At 34.8% G+C, this 16,907-nt stretch overlaps 1 protein-coding gene across 10 annotated transcripts in view; it reads right to left on the bottom strand.

Moving 5' to 3' along the window:
* The window catches only part of LOC128998002 (synaptotagmin-7-like), an 800,371-nt gene that overhangs the window by 8,475 nt on the left and 774,989 nt on the right, over positions 1 to 16,907 (bottom strand). For all 10 annotated transcript variants that reach the window (XM_054423907.1, XM_054423908.1, XM_054423909.1 and 7 more), the window contains 2 exons: positions 8,211 to 8,351; positions 1,598 to 1,745 (listed from right to left, as the gene is read on the bottom strand). In XM_054423907.1, coding sequence (XP_054279882.1) covers positions 1,598 to 1,745; positions 8,211 to 8,351 — 289 coding nt within the window. The remainder of the gene's footprint in view (positions 1 to 1,597; positions 1,746 to 8,210; positions 8,352 to 16,907) is intronic.

Here is a 16,907-nt window from a genome sequence, read left to right as displayed (position 1 = left end):
TGAATAACATCTTTGGTTCCATCCGCCCCGAGCAGCCAGATTCACAAGCTAACTGTGTGGTACAGGTGGAGCGATCTGTTTAAATGTACGGAAACTACTTGGTCAAGCCAAGCACACAGAACGTTATTTGATACAGCTTGCTATTTAAAGGGGTTTGTAGTCAATGGTTTTATTCAGATTTTAATTTTTCGAACCTAATTACAAAAACGAAAAATCATTGAACGAATCAAAAATAAATTGTTCATCATAAACAGTTTCAATAAATATTTAATTTAAAAATTAAGTGTATTTATATTCGTAAAGACACACATTTCAAACCAATTACTTAGAAGGATTTTTATTGAACTTAGTGGAAACAAGACCTGTACAGTATATGCCTTCAATGGGAATAAAGAATATACAAAACAGATAACAATAGCCATGCTATTCTTAATCACAAGGCACCTCTCACACGTTTCAGATAACTTAAATTATCTGTACAACTATGATTCAATACTGATTATCCTACTAAATAAATGATAGAGTAAATTAAACATGTAAATCATGTATACAAATATTACCATTCATTCAGTAATTTTACAATCATTACACTATTTATAAGATAATGTGCCATTAACCTTGATGGCAATCAAACCATCATCCTGGGATTATTAATAATTGCTTGTTTTCGCAGCAATAGTAACTTATACGAATTTTTGCTGACGAAAAATATAATCTTTGAATTTGGTCTGTATCAACAGTACCAAAATTAACATACAAATTATGCACATTAATTACTGTGTTTTGTGAGGCAACTCTTATGTTATTTTATCAGGGTTTCTTGTGTGACCGTGCGTGATTCCCTTTTTGTGCAAAACATTATTTTCCATTTCTGTAAGACCACAAGCTATTCCGTCTGAATTACTAAATATTCTTCCAATGGTATAGCATAAAGATGTTTACTTCAGTTGTCACAAAAACTAATATTTTATGGTTATGAAGGGTGAACATCTTATTATTTAAAACGTTCTTATTATAAAAAAGGCAGGTAATCTAGTCTTTAAGAATGTTTTTATGACATATTATTCAAGTCTAAGGTTTTTGGTTAGGTTAGGTTTACACAAGGAACAGGTTTGATTTACAGAAAGATCAGATGGAGCGTAAGATAAGTTACACTACAATGACTCCTCCAGCTATGAATGATGCTAAGTAAACTGGCCAAGAGTAAGATAATTTAATAGAAACAAAAAACACCAAACCTTGAAAATTGTGTAGATACCTGCTTATTGGAAGTCACTTACATAGAAAAACAAAAACTTTCCACGACTAGCTTTGGCCGAAAATTTGATCCAGCTTCAGGCTGTATTTGGCCACCATAATTCCGTAATCTTTTGCTGAGGACTATTATATTTAAACATCGAAACAATGTATAGGCTGTATTGGTTGGTGTACACACAACCAAAATTAGTTGTTGAACACTATTTAAGGGATTACCAGTAAGCAGATGTATACAACATTTTCAATAATCATTGGTAGTTTGGAGGCTATGCTACTGCCACGAATCCTAACTGTGATGTCTTTGATCTCAGAAATCTCAAAGTCACAGGAAACTACAAACCTTCAAAATAAAACGTCTCATTCCAACGAGGGTTGAGGGTGCGGCGCTTGATTTTGGTTTCGAGACGGTGTTTTTTGTCAGGTAGTAACGTAACTCGAACATAAGGGTCCGACGTTCCTGACATGTCCTTTGCAGGCAACTCCTTAGCCTGAACAGAAACAAGAGGCAAGTTAGAAGAGGATACCTGTTGAGTACACTATATCAATATAAGTTTTAGATTATCTAGGATATGTGACTGAGACAAATCCATCGACTGTTTTACATTCAAGCTACACTTCTCAAAATACAAACCTTGAAAATCTTACATTACAAATATAAGATGTACTCAATATAGATTCAGTAATGTTAACTACATTCAAGAGATCTTTTTTCAACCACTTCTTTGGAAATTTAAAATGAAACTATATTCCTCCCCAAACCAGACACCCTAAACGGAGAAATATACTGGAGCAAGTTTCTTTCTTCCTCATTAAAAATAATGTTACATGTTTTCCACGAATATATTTATTTATGTAGTTTCCATTTTTTTTAGATAGTTTCAAGCAATTATCTGTTCTGAACAGAAAAAAAACATGATGGACAAATTGTAACATTGAAAAAGTAATATAGACATAGTGTTCCATTATTAATATCCCTTTTTCAGCTCTAGATTAAAGTAATACTACCTGGAAGTTGATGTTTTGACTACCTACCTCTTTGTCAGAGCTTTGATAGAATGTAATGGATTTGGTTGGTAATTTCATGGTTTCAGGGAATAAAATATTGCTTTTTCCAGTTAATGATATGATGAAAATGTTCTGGAAGGTGGAAATATTTTACAAAACTCCATTTTGTGTTTGTATATGTATATTATTATATACTATGTGTATATGTCGTGTATATGTGTATATGTATATGTCTATATAATGCTAAAATAGAGTTAATTAAACATTTATTTTATGAAATTTTTTGAGACACTTTAATTAAATAAGTAATTAATTAATTCATTGAATCTAATGTTAATTTTAAATGGGTAGGAATGATCAACTTTTCTGACATTAAATAGCCAATAGATGGTGGTTAATCTTTGTTGAAGTTCAATGATGACTCAAAATTGTACTGTAAGTTTTTACCTACTTATCTACAAAACATGAATATTTTAATGAACTGCTCCTCAAGTTTATGTTTTAAAGCATTCAGCAAAGTTTGAAACGTGTTTCATTATGAACATGTTGATTACGTTTGATAGTAGCTTGTAGTTTGTTCATTAGATCAAAGTTTGTGTATTGAAACTTTTCAAAAACTAAGTATTCTTACATAAATATCTAAGATACCTCTAGCAGTAATAGTTTGTTTATTTTTGTGTATTGTAACTATTCAAACGACTCGTACAACCCTTAACTCAAATAGTATTTTGAACAAAGTAGAGTATTCTAAAAAAATATACAGTATATATGTTAGTTTGAAGATAAGTCTGTTAAAGCACATCAACAAGCTCAGAAGTTACTCCATTATGAACACGATACTGTCTGAACACAGCAGAGTGGCAGCTTTCCTTTTAAATGCTATTGTGTGTTTGTCAATGGTTGTTGACGCACTTAATGCAGTTCTTCCGTTTGGTAAAGGAGTTTTAGCCTTTGAAGAATACAGGAAGGTTTTAGAGTGCTTTTGATCTTTTCAAAAATCTATTCTAGCTCAAAACTATTTAAAAATGTACTATCAAGCTAAAACGTTATTTTGTTTTGTTTTTAAATAGAAATACATTTTCTTCTCATCAAAAATGTTCAATTAAGCTGTTTTATAGACATTACAGCAGATGCTTCGGAAAGCACCTCAGTTAAAATGTAAAATTAGTTTCAATATTACAGGATTCGATTATACTCTTGTAGAGTATTAGAATACGGTTTCAAACAGAAACAAACAATTTGAAAATATTATTTTAAGAATAGCTGTCCATTAACAGATCAAATCTATCTAATTATAGGTATGTAACAAGGGGACAATTTTCAGTCACATTACTTCAACCCCGCTACGGCTTCCGCACCATTCTACCAATGTAGCTGGGTAACTGAGTGAATATAATGCTCCGCTGTAAGGGTTGCCGGTTGGATGCCCAGAAACGACATAAGCTTTTTGATTGTTTAATTGTTCTTGGTCATAAGGCCTCTAACAAATGGTACTACCTGAAGAAGCAGCTATTACAATAAGCCTCAAATAAACACAAATGAGGCTTATATCTCGTCCATTCAACGCTTACCATTCACTTACATACGCCTTAAATATAAGGCTACAAACCGTAGTATATACCGGGTGTTTCAAAAATCTGTTTACCAAGTAAGTGTATTTGTTTTAATCAAATAATAAATCAATTTTATTTATATTATAATTTTATTAAAATTGAATTCACACAACATAGGTTTTAAACTGAAAATAATTGTTCAAAATCCTTTCCACTAACTTAAATGCATTTTTCACAGCGTTTATTACGTGTAACAATATTTATGCATAGATTTTTATTGTTGTTTAAGGCTTCAGATTCTAAAGTTTACAATCTAGGTTTTGTGTAAAATCAGATTCAATCAAATTATAATTTAAATACAAATTATTTATTATTTGCTTCAAACAAATGTACTTACTCGGTAAATTTGTAACAACCCTTAGATCAATCGTGAAGATAAAAGGTACAATATGGTAAATATGCATACAAATTGTATGAAAATCATGTGAAACGTTGTGATTATTTCATATATTTGGTTGTATTCAAGCAGATGTCAAGTGATACTTAGTCATATTCACACGGATGAGTTTTAATCAAAACTAATGCCCTTGCTAAATCGATACCTGGAATAGTCCTAAACTTGGCCATATGGAGTGGAAGATATGAGGAAAATACATCCGAGAAGTTGGCCCTGATTGGGTGCTTCGTAGTGAATGTTAATTAACTTATGGAGTTCATGTTTGTGGAAATAATGCAACAAAAATAGACCAATGAAAACTTGACCTCATTGAAAAACGTGGCTTATTTTATTTCTCTGATAATAATGATTCTTCATTAGATTTGTAACTCAAGAGAAATAGAGTACCTTAATACAATTCAGTAAGGGAGCTGCAGTCTATAACAATGGTAATTTTATTCAATAATCGTGTTTTCTTTTTTCTTAGTGAAAAAGAAATTGCATCTTAAAAAGAATAGCGAATTATCTAATATTTACATTTGAAATGAAAGAAATGTACCTGGATGGTAGTTAAAATATAAACGCAATATAACTTAACCCAATTCAAAATTCAAGTAAAGAATGAACGGAACATGTTTAATCTGAAAAGTTCAAACTTATAAGTAAATAAGCGGTTGCTTTGAAATATAGAAAACATTACACAATACATTCACTTTATTGTACCATGCATAGTTTCAACAGTTAGTTAAAGAATGAAAATAAAGTACATCTGTCATTTTTCATATATGTGGGCCAGTTCATCAGACCTAATCCCAAAACTTTTAAAGACATTTTTCTACTACATTCAGTTTTTATGATTACTATCTCCAACTTGATTTACAGTTTTGCATAATATAACATATGATTGTATGTTACATGATGTTTCGTGTGAAAATGTAAAAAAGGTACTTTTTACAGTAACAGTGATGTACACTTTTGTCAGATCTGTATATTTGAAAGAAATAATTACACGAAAAGTAATTCATAGGCTATAATTGTATGACACTGATCAGGATATGGAACAGAAAACTCAAAACAATAGTTTGGTATTTTTACAAACATCATACGTATGTCAGGTTTTATTAATTGGAACTGGGATGTAATATTATTTTGTTTATTTACTATCTTCTACAACAGTTAGCTCATTGATAAAAAATTGAAAACCATTCAACTTTAAACATATAAAGCACAGAAAACTACCCCATATAATAATGTGAGTAACACAATTGTTTAGCAGAGCCAATGTTGTTAAACATGATGAAATGTTCACTATGTTATAAGCTCTCTACAGTTGACGGCAAACTTTAATGACACAATGCGGGACGTGTTTTTGAATGTAACGCACACCGTTGATGAAAAACTAATGACATGAATACGTTGTTTTGATCTCTCCACAACCCATTTTGATAAACAAATGGATTATTGGACACACTGTCATGATCTACTTCCATTAAAACTCGTTTTACTGTTTGATAAGTCTAGCTTAACTACATACAGCGATAAAATAGAAATTCAATTATGTGATTATTTTGAGACTCAATGCTTTTGCCTGAATATAATAGTAGTGACATACCTAATGTGGATTTGCTACTAGCTAAGAACAGCTGTTTATTTGGCAAAACCATTAATTAAAGTTTGATTGATCTATTCATAAACAATGAAAAAGCCCCTAATTTATCATGATTTAACCGGCAATCTAAAGGTTACTAAGCTAAATCAACTCAGCTGGCTACCCATAGTTCCATAGAAATCGCCCATTTTACCCAAACATTAGTCTTGAATTTTAACTTAAAACTATTCTAATTCCATTGGAGAAGTGTACCCGTAAATTACGAAGTGCTCGAAGTACTAAAACTTATCACAGATAGCTTATTATTTAGAGTAAAGGGAGTGAACAATGTACACTGTACATTGTAGAGTATTTAAATTAGATTAAGGCATAAAGTACGCGCCGGTAAATTATGACTGCAAAAATCATACATTGTGTATCACTATTGCATCGCGTCGGATGCGGGCGCTTTCCAAGTCCCGCTCTGTCATCTACCGCGCCGTGGCCGCCAACATTCAAATTCAACGCCTACATTTGAAGAATATTTTTTTTTGAGCTGACAAAATAAAGACAGTGTGTTTAAGATTTAAAATTTTAAAAAGTCTGCCGTTTTTTAATAAAAAAAAATTAATAAGAGACGAAAATTTTTGAATAACCTTTTTAAATGATAAATTGGTGATTTGGTTTTCTATTATTACCTATTAAAGTGGCCGTTTTGACCTAATTTTAACACACAAAATAACTGGTTCCCGCAATCTTTAACTTTTTCGAAAAATCTTGACTTTTAACTCTCGTTTTACTTTGTCTTACTTTTCGACCAAAAATAAGATATAATAAGTTATGTTGTGGCCAGGAAATCAACTTGGCAGCGTTGATTGATAATAGATCAGCTGTTTCGCTGACCATTGTTGCCATTTTGTTTACAACTACAACGTGAGACATTTGACTTGTAACTTGGAAATTGTTGGGTGGAATAACAATTTATTGTATTTAATCAAATCAGTGCAAATGATGGGAAATATTATTGTAATACTACAAACGGATGGGCTGAATTATTTTGTTAAACCAACAACCAGATAAAAATGTATTAGTGTTATATCTATATTTACAATAAATGTAGGGAATTGGAAAAATGTGGTTTATTCGTGGGCACATTCGCTCTAAACGTTTCTCTCGAGTGCATTTAAGTGCCACTTTGAGCATTAGTTACATATAAATCCTAATTTTCGCACGGTTATTGTATTTTGTATTAAATTTAAAAAACCTTTAATTAAAAAAAAACACTACACGCCACTGGTCTGTGTTGCTTGGAACTAAACAATTCAAACACTCATAAAACTGTGTAAACTTAATAATAATTCCCAAATAAATTCTTTGTAAGTGGCAATATAAATTTCAATGACATTTTCACAGAAATTGAATGCTCTCTTAATTTATAAGTTGTTTTGGTGGATCTAACTCTAAATATTATTTATAAGGATTATCCCATGAAGGCTTTAGACTCATATTTGGTTTAACGACCTGAATAATTGAAATATTATAATGACTGTACTACTTTAATCTAGTTTAAGGACATAAAAACCTTATAGACAAAAGGCGACATTTTTTTTCGCTAATATCAATACGCGTGAAAGTCATTTAAGTATACGGAGTAAAATACCTATATCGATATCAATCTCTAATCTAACCATGCAAATTTAGTATAATAGGTTTTTATACTCTATTTATAAATTAATTTCCTCTCATAAGCGTTGTATAACATAGGTTATATACTACTCAAGAAATAGCGTTTTAAGACTGCATATGCGTTATACTCCTAATATAATAAATACGTTTTTGCTAAACTACACTGTTTTCATAGCCTTTCCACGCATGAAATTAGTCCGGAAAACAGCTGTTTGCCGCCTGCTTAATCAAATGGGGTTTCATAACGTACTACTGGACTGTAATGAGATGTACGGGACACCAGCTGATTATAATTGGCAATAAACGAAAACACAACCTCTCTTAGAGTTTATGAAGAGTGATTTTTAAGTACTTTAGTCGGTGGGAATAATATATAACGGATTTGTACAGCTTTTTAAATTGTTATGTTGCTTTAGTATGGCAAAAGATATCGTACTTTTCACGCCCAAAATGTGTTTAGCGTACTCGTATGGTAATCCCGCATTTTCCGGAATAGTAACGTAATATACTTTTCTTGCCTTTTCTTCTGTGACACATATTCTTACATCTCACATGACTAAAAATCAGATGCCTACACCATAGATTTTTACATCAACAAACCGTAGGGGTTATCAAGTTTACATATGTATTAGAAATTCTTTATGCTTCTGATTTAATGTAGGAATTCACAGTTTAAAACACTTACCGTTAGGATCCGTAGTATAAGGGTGGTATTCTGAAAGTCGTATTCAAGACTGAAATGAATCTGTCCAACATTTTCGGAGGGTTCTGAATTGTCAATGTACATGTCCACCAAAGATATGGATCTGCTTTGGAGGAATGCCATCTGGAACAAAACAAAACAGCTGATGTAACGTTTTTAATATAACAACTAATTCAATATGTGTACATCGATATAACAACTAATGTACAATTTACTATATCTAATCCAATATATATCTTTAATACGTGAAGCCGTTTTTGTGAGCTCTAATCCTTCCTCATTGGTTGACCAATTTCATCGCCTGAGGTGTCAAAAGATTCGTATCAATTTGTAGTTTTGCAATAAGCTTTTAGAACTTAAAAACTCTTATTCTAAAGGGCGTGAGGTGCTCTCAAAGGTCCATTCCCCCCATAAAAACTACATAGAACAAACCCAAAAACAAATAAACAGCTGTTTATGAAAAAGAAACTACAGCTTTTTGGGAGTAAATATGTATGTTTGTAATAGTCAGAAGGTTATAGACTAATAGTCAGAAAAATATAGAATATGACCTTTAAAAAATTGCAAGAAAACGTTTTATGGTTTTATTTTGTAGTGTTGGGTCTGCAGAGTGACATACTAATAGTTTCCAAAAATCGGTCCACAGGAAACCACCTAAAATCACAAAAAAAATTGTGGCTTTTCCCAACATTGGACAAATTTGAAAAAAATATATCACATGCATTTTTATTCAAAAATATTTGAGATATTGACTTGGGACGACCACCGATGTTTATTGGGTGGTTAGTACTTCATTTCGATAGGGAACTATTGGATATGAATTTAAAAAAAAATAAATGTAATGATAAGTTGTGACACATCATTATAAACTAGATTTGCACGCTTATTTCAATGCCGAAATCCGTTTTTAAATATCTGTTTACGTTTTGAAGATATATTCAAATATAATGATGTGTCACAACGTTATCATTACATGTAATTTTTTTATTTATATCCAATATGGCGGATCCAAGATGGCGGCCAAAAATGAGTTCCCTATCGAAATGAAGTACTAACCACCCAATAAACATCGGTGGTCATCCCAAGTCAATATCTCAAAAACTGTGAATATAATATGCATGTGGTATATTTTTTCCAAATTTGTCCAATGTTGGGAAAAGCCGCCATTTTTAATCGTGATTTTAGGATGTTTCCTGTGGACAGATTTTTGGCAACTTTTAGTATGTCACTCTGCAGACCCAACACTAAAAAATAAAACCATAAAACGTTTTCTTGGAATTTTTTAACTTTTCCTGTGTCAGTTTTTTTAGTTTGCTTGGACTACAATGTAAAAACGTTAGTTTTGTATGAAGAACAAAAATGCCCCAAATTCTAAGAAGAAATATTGAAAACAGGAGGAGGAGACAATTAATATGGGATCTTATGCGTATGAGAAGAGTAGAAGAGAGGCCTGGTCTACAGTAAGGAATCAAGATACACCCTCACTTGGAGAGATGAATAATATTGACCAGTTCTGCTATGCAACTTACTTAGGAAGTGAAAAAATACACATCGTGTACGGTGGTAAAGTAAACTTGCCTAATGTCAGATCAAATCAATACATACAAGAAATGTTTACTGGTGACAGCTATGGTAAGTCGGGAAACATTTGTAGAAAACACTAAAAAACAAGGCTAGCCTCTGAAAGATGATAAAATATATTTACAAGAAGTGTTTATTTCAAACGGCAAATGAGTAATTCCATTGAGTAAATGAGCATTTGGTTGAGTCTTTTAAACTGTCGAAGATTATGACTGTTATTAGTTTTAAAATAATTCCCTTAATATACTGGCACTTGACAATTAATTGCTACAGGTAAGACGAATGTAAGTATGGTGTATCAATACAACATTTATTGAATATGTGGGTCAACATAACGGCTTACGTAGCATGCGTGAGTCAGTACAATGTTTAATACGATACAGACTTTGTCAATTTAACAGAAAATGTAACATGTATGTGTCAATATAACAACATTAGTAGACTTTAGAAACTATTGGAAAATGAGTTTTGAAAGATGACCAAACTTTACGATGTTATAAGTGTGTTACGATTGTGGAAAACTTTTGTACGGAAAATGCCAGCTTCTTGACCACTTGTGGGATCAAAGTTAAATACTGATAGTTTTTTCATGATATGGTAAGTAGGTTCATACCTAATTGTACCTTAAACATCCGTTATTACGTTTAATTTTTAGCAGAGGGAGACAGGAGAAAGTTCTTTTCTGAGAAATAGTAATATATACATCCCTCTTTGTGTTTTCTAAATTAATGAACCCTCTGAACCCTCAGGTTAAGGTCGGTCTCGATCCTCAGTACTAAGCAGCTTAATCCATTGGTGGTTGGCGGGGTTCGAATGTGCACCTCTAAGCCAGAAGTCTCGCTTTTTAACCACTAGATATGACGTAAATCTAGGCTGTGATAGAGCAGTGTCCTGATGGTTCCCAAACCACACTGAATTATAGGTTAGATAGTATAGAGCACACCAAGTAAATTTAAGGGGTGTTGTTAATTGACGAGCTTGCAAATTAGAGTTCCGAAAAGATATTTTATCTGGTTGTACATTACAAACAATTTCAATCACAAATTTCCGTGGTTTTATTGAAGAGAATTTTAACATCTAGATGGTTTACTTGCTCAGGAGCTACTAAGTCTCTTCGATATAACCATGTAAATTAAGGTCAATAATCAAAATAAATAAATTAATAAAATAAATTTCAATAATTTGGGTATTCCTCTGAATTAACTTTGTGGGAACCACCTAAAAATAGATGCTTGAAAAATCAAAATGTAAAATCTCTTCCAAAAAAACGAATAAATTAATCTTTAGATTTACCTTGAAATGCAAACTCGCCACCATGGATACACAAACGTCTGCAATAATATATATCTCATTGCAAAGGTACGGGATATGCAGAAAATAACATAGTATCGAGTACCACTTATCTACTAAAAACCAACAGGTGGGGTGAAGAAACAAACGAAGGTAATCAGTAAGCTCATTTAGTGTAAGCGAGGGCTATGTGTTGTCGCACTAAGCCCACCCAGCTAGCACCCGCATTGCCTGCTGCTGCTTCAAGGGAAACCCCCTCTCTCTCTTACTCTCACTGTAAACCTGGTACAAACCATCGTTGAATGGAAATAATAGATATTAGAGAGGTAGGTTAACCGATCGAAACAATTAACATTACTACTATTAATTAACAATCTTTGGAAAAGAGTTGCTCAAATTCAAATACAGTTCCGGTATGATCGAGGCATATGATAAATGACAGTTAACCTCCATCCTACCATGAAGAAGATTCCCATTTTTACCCCAAGCGTGTGTTTGAGAAAATGGTAGTACCAAATTTCCTCTCAATTTTTATTGACCACAGCAACAACAATAATAAAAAAACAAATATTAATATTCCAGTCTACCTCGAGCACAAATTCAATACTTTAGTAATTGCAAACGTGTTGCAAAAGTCCATATTGGACTAAAACGTTGTCAAAGGATATACCCCTGTAGTTGAAATTTCACGCACATTTACACACATTGTTGACTCCTCGGTAATTATTACAGGCCTGTCATCATAACGCCCATTGCTGATCTCCAAAGAAAACTAGCAACTACAAAATAAAAAAGATTCATAGATTATCTATAATTTTGACGTTTCACTAACAAAAAAAAAATAGTAAATGTTACAATAGGGAGTCAACAAGATAACTCTAACAGCTAATTCTCTATAACTGAAGTATACACTTTTTTATTTTCATCGAAGTAGAAAAATGTAGACCGATCACTTAAGTACATACTACATGAAACTGTAGTGGGGTAGTGTCAATATAGATCAATAGTCCAAGAAACTATATTACGAAATAACTGCTAAAATATGATACCGCCGACAACAAATTTTATGATACTATAAAAACAGTAAAAAAGTAAACACAAATTTGTTCTACAGCACAAAAAAATTCTAAGTTTAACTTAAATTTATAGTGATAATTTTGCATTTGCGATATCTATTTGAATTCAATTGTAATTTTTATTTTTCGTTCCAACCACACGAATGTGACAAATCTGACTAAACCGATAATAAGAGAACATGGGGGGGGGGATCTAAAGAAATATAGCAATGTTGTCTACAATTTAGTTTTTCATAATAAAGTTAACCATCATAGTTATGATATAGTTTTCCTTCAATAGCGTTATACAGAATCCAGCTGGAGTTAATTAACGGTTCATCCCCTTAAGAAGGCACAAAAAACAAGTAAACAGACTTTAGTAAACAAGTAAAGAAAGACTTGTTCAAAAGAAGGCAATTGCCGTCGGCCATCTTGTCTATTACAGTCCCTTTAAAACTCCATGTTTTAGGGCTTGGTTTTATAAAAATAGACTGCTTTTACAGAATTTGTGCTCTTAGTGACAATTTAGTGACTTGATGTAGTTTCGTAGTATTTCATAAGTGAAGTAAGTAGTCTTGCATTTTAAGATCCTCTTACCCGTCTATTTGGTTATGATTGAAAGTGATTAAAAAACTCCTACTTACCATCTACAATTTAGTTGCAATCGCAATATAAAGATCCACGATGCAACACTGATTGATATTTTGGGCGAGTCAGTGAGTGAGAAAAAACCTGTCCCTATTGCACTTACAGTTTTTACCTGTGTCTTGACTATCTACAATAACGGGTAGATTAATGCTGCCTTATTAAGAACGTAAATAATGTTATATTGTTTTCTGATCTAAAATTTTCTTGTTTAAAACATCCAAAAAAGTATTTGAACAAAAATGACGAATAGACAGTACGGTTCGTTACCATAATTCTTTGATCAGTTTATGAGTCGATTATTTAAGAACTACGTTCTGATCTTACTGTTTGAAAATTCCTTCAAACTACGATAGCTGTCAATCAATATCAGTAGAACTTCTTAGCAAATATCCCCAACTCATTCGTAGATGCTCATTGCATTTATTAATGGGACACCTTCTAGCATTCTCGAATTTCTTATAGAAAGCTTAATATATGATTTTAAACCAGACGTTCTTATATATAAACCAAATATCAATTACTTTAGTTAATTTTGTGAAATGGCAATTATGAGTTCAATATCAATCTCACCTATCTTTCAGTTTATTAAACTTCAATAGAAAACAATCAAATGAAATAAGTGCATCTAATAAAAGTATTTTGAGTAAATTTTAATTTGCATCTGTCCTAAATTCATATCTCTACCTCGGTGGAGGGTTGCGTGCCACATTGTGACACACAGTCGTGTGAGATGGGCCATAGGGTCACTCATCCCATACAAATCACCTGGACCTGACGAGGTAAGACCTGTCTGTCTCCAGCAAGGTATCGATATATTACTTCCGGCAATGAGTAAGTTGTTCAGGGCCAGCTTGGCCCTGGGACACATTCCCCCGGCCTGGAGCATCTCAAGGGTGGTTTTCATCCCAAAACCTGGTAAGGCAAGTTACACGGATCCCAAGTCCTTCCGTCCCATCTCTCTGTCCTCATTCCTGTTGAAGACCTTAGAGAAACTGGTGCTGAGGTATGTGGGGGACACAGTCCTCAGAGTCAATCCCCTACATAGAAACCAGCACGCCTATACCCCAGGAAGATCCTGTGACTCTGCCCTACATCACCTGGTAAGCAGAATCGACAAGGCGTTTGAGTTCAAGGAGATTGCCCTTGGGGCGTTCCTTGACATCCAGGGCGCCTTTGACAACACTGAAACCCAGGCTGTAATCAATGCTGCCAGAGCTCGTGGATTCCATGAGGTGGTGTGCAGGTGGGTAGAGTCTCTACTTAAGAGGAGGAAGGTAAGACTCTCTCTTCACAATGAGGTTCTGGAGGCCAGGACCACACGAGGGTGTCCACAGGGGGGTGTACTCTCTCCTCTTCTCTGGAACCTTGTTGTGGACGACTTAATTAGATCTCTCAGTGATAGTGGTGTATTCGTTCAAGGATACGCGGACGACATTGTGATACTAGTTATGGGCAAATTCAACAACACGGTCTCCGACCTCATGAACACAGCCTTGAGGTCAGTTGGACAATGGTGCACTGAGGTAGGCCTTTCTATCAACCCCTCCAAAGTGGCGGTTATCCCCTTCACGAGGAGGCGCGATCTAAATGGCATTGGACCTCTGAGACTACAAGACACAGTGCTTGAAATGCAGAATCAGGTAAAGTACCTGGGGGTGGTATTGGACCGAAAGCTGCAATGGGGGCCACAACTCCAAAAGGTCATTGATCGAGGTAAGTGGTCACTCATGGCCTGCAGACGCATGGTGGGAGGAACCTGGGGGCTCAAGCCGGCGCTCATGCACTGGCTATTTGTCTCCGTGGTAAGGCCCGCCATGACATACGGCTCACTCGTGTGGTGGCCCAAGATGGACTCAGTGTCGGCGGTGAGAGATCTGGCTGCCGTCCAAAGACTCGCCTGTCTCATCATCACGGGCGCAATGAGCAGCTGTCCGGGAGCCTCACTGGACTGCCTTCTCAACCTCACTCCGATTGACCTGCATGTCAAGGTCACTGCGAGGAGGACTGCCTACAGACTCCAGTGTGAAAACCTTTGGTTGGATGTTGGAGGATCCCGAGGTCACTCTCGGATCACTCAGCAGGTAAGAGGGGAGGTAATGGACATGCCCTCGGATCACATGCCGACTCGATTCTTCTTCGCCAGACCATTCACTGTCCTCCTTCCGTCCAGGGATGAGTGGATGTCCGGTGGGAATCCTCTTCCACAAGGCGACCTTGAATGGTATACTGATGGTTCTAAGGTAAGAAGTGGGACTGGGGCTGGAATTCATGGAGTGCAGAACGGGGTGGACATTTGTCTTCCTATGGGCACTCACCCAACTGTGTTCCAGGCCGAAATGACTGCGATTATGGTATGTGCTAGGGAAAACCTGAGGCTAGGCTTCAGGGACATCAACATTTCCATCTTCACAGACAGCCAGGCTGCGCTCAAAGCGCTTGATTCCTATGAATTTAATTCTAAGGTGGTCTGGGACTGCCTTTCTGCGGTATGTGACCTGGGCAGGCGCAACAAGGTAACGCTCTGTTGGGTTCCTGGGCACTCAGGGATAGAAGGGAATGAGGTGGCTGACAGGCTAGCAAATGTCGCGTCAGCCTCAGACTTCGTGGGACCACAGCCTTTCTGTGGAATCTCTCGTGGGCATGCATGTCACTCAGTCATGGCATGGGCTCAGGAGGAACACAGGAAAAGATGGGTTAGGCTTCAGCACCATAGGGTAAGTAAGCTCACCCTCTTCTCTCCTTCCCAGACGGTCGCCTCCAATGCCCTACGCTTGGACAGGAGGCGACTCAGACAGATCATAGGAATGGTCACTGGACATGGCTTTCTGAAATTACACCTGCATCGCTTGAGGATCCACAATGGTGACACTGCGTGTAGGAAATGTGGGCAATCAGAGGAGACTGCTGATCACCTACTCTACGACTGCACAGCTCTGAATGAGGTAAGGGACAGTACTCTTGGTGTAATGACAAGGGGCAGACACCTTCCTCAGGAGGAGCTCATTGACAGGATGCTTGAGTTCATTAAGCAACTCAGGTTTGACGGACTCTGAAGTACCATGTGGGGAGCGCAAAAAGCCCATCAGTGGCTGACGTGCAATAGGACAAGGTCCGCCCCTACAGAATCAATCAATCAATCAATCATATCTCTAATGAATCAGTTAGCAAAAAATAACATCAATGCAATGTACAGATTATGAAACACTGTGCATTTTGTTGTAATTAGGTTATTAAACAATAACAATAAGGAAAATGGCTACTGGTAGGTCATAAACGCTTATTAAAAGCTACGATTGCTATGTTATTCTAGGTAATAAATAATACTCTTGTATAAAATACATCGCTGATATAACCGTTATAGGGTCCTATTCCTATAAAGATACATTAATTTGGCAAAAATATACAACAAACTGTCAAAAGATATAAACATTTTAATATTAAAGACAATAGACATCACCAAGCCTATATAGACACTGTATACGAAATGGCTGAAGTAACTTGCACCCCATTTAACTTATTAACCGTTTGATATAATTGGAATCGGTTTGTGGCAACCTTTTTAGATATCAAGGGCTACAATGATGATGGTTAATTTTGAAAATTTTGCCCTTAGTGGGGGTAGGAGTTAGCTCAAAATGATTAAACGGACAGTATAGTACTTAGGTATCATTTTACAGGTTTTTATGAAACTTAAAAATTGAAATGAAGAAAATAAAATCAGACAACTAATAACAATTTTTTTTAGAAAACGTTTAGGGAAATTACTTAAACAACATGTAAAAATTAAATGATATTATAAATCCATGACTGTCATGTGCTAACGCACACGTGATACAAAATTGTTGTATTATTCATGTTATTATTATATTATTTATATATAATATTTCATTCATTAAATCATAAAAACACTATTGCAACACGATAACAATAAAACGTCTAGGAAAATTTAACGTGAAATAAAAAGACATGGTGAATTAGTTTGAATTTAACATTAATGTAATTTAAACGGCAAATAATCATGAAAAATTAACTATTTAGAGAATTGTACTAATTGATAATTTGATTAGGTACGTAAAAATGTACGACACGTAAGAAGGGGTGCTAT

The sequence above is a fragment of the Macrosteles quadrilineatus genome, unplaced genomic scaffold (genome assembly GCF_028750875.1).
Source record: "Macrosteles quadrilineatus isolate MER2022 unplaced genomic scaffold, UCM_ALF_1.0 Scaffold_7__1_contigs__length_78375512, whole genome shotgun sequence".
Taxonomy (NCBI): Eukaryota; Metazoa; Arthropoda; class Insecta; order Hemiptera; family Cicadellidae; genus Macrosteles; species Macrosteles quadrilineatus.
The sequence above is the reverse complement of the archived record's forward strand: the minus strand, read 5'-3'. Positions and strand labels throughout refer to the sequence as shown.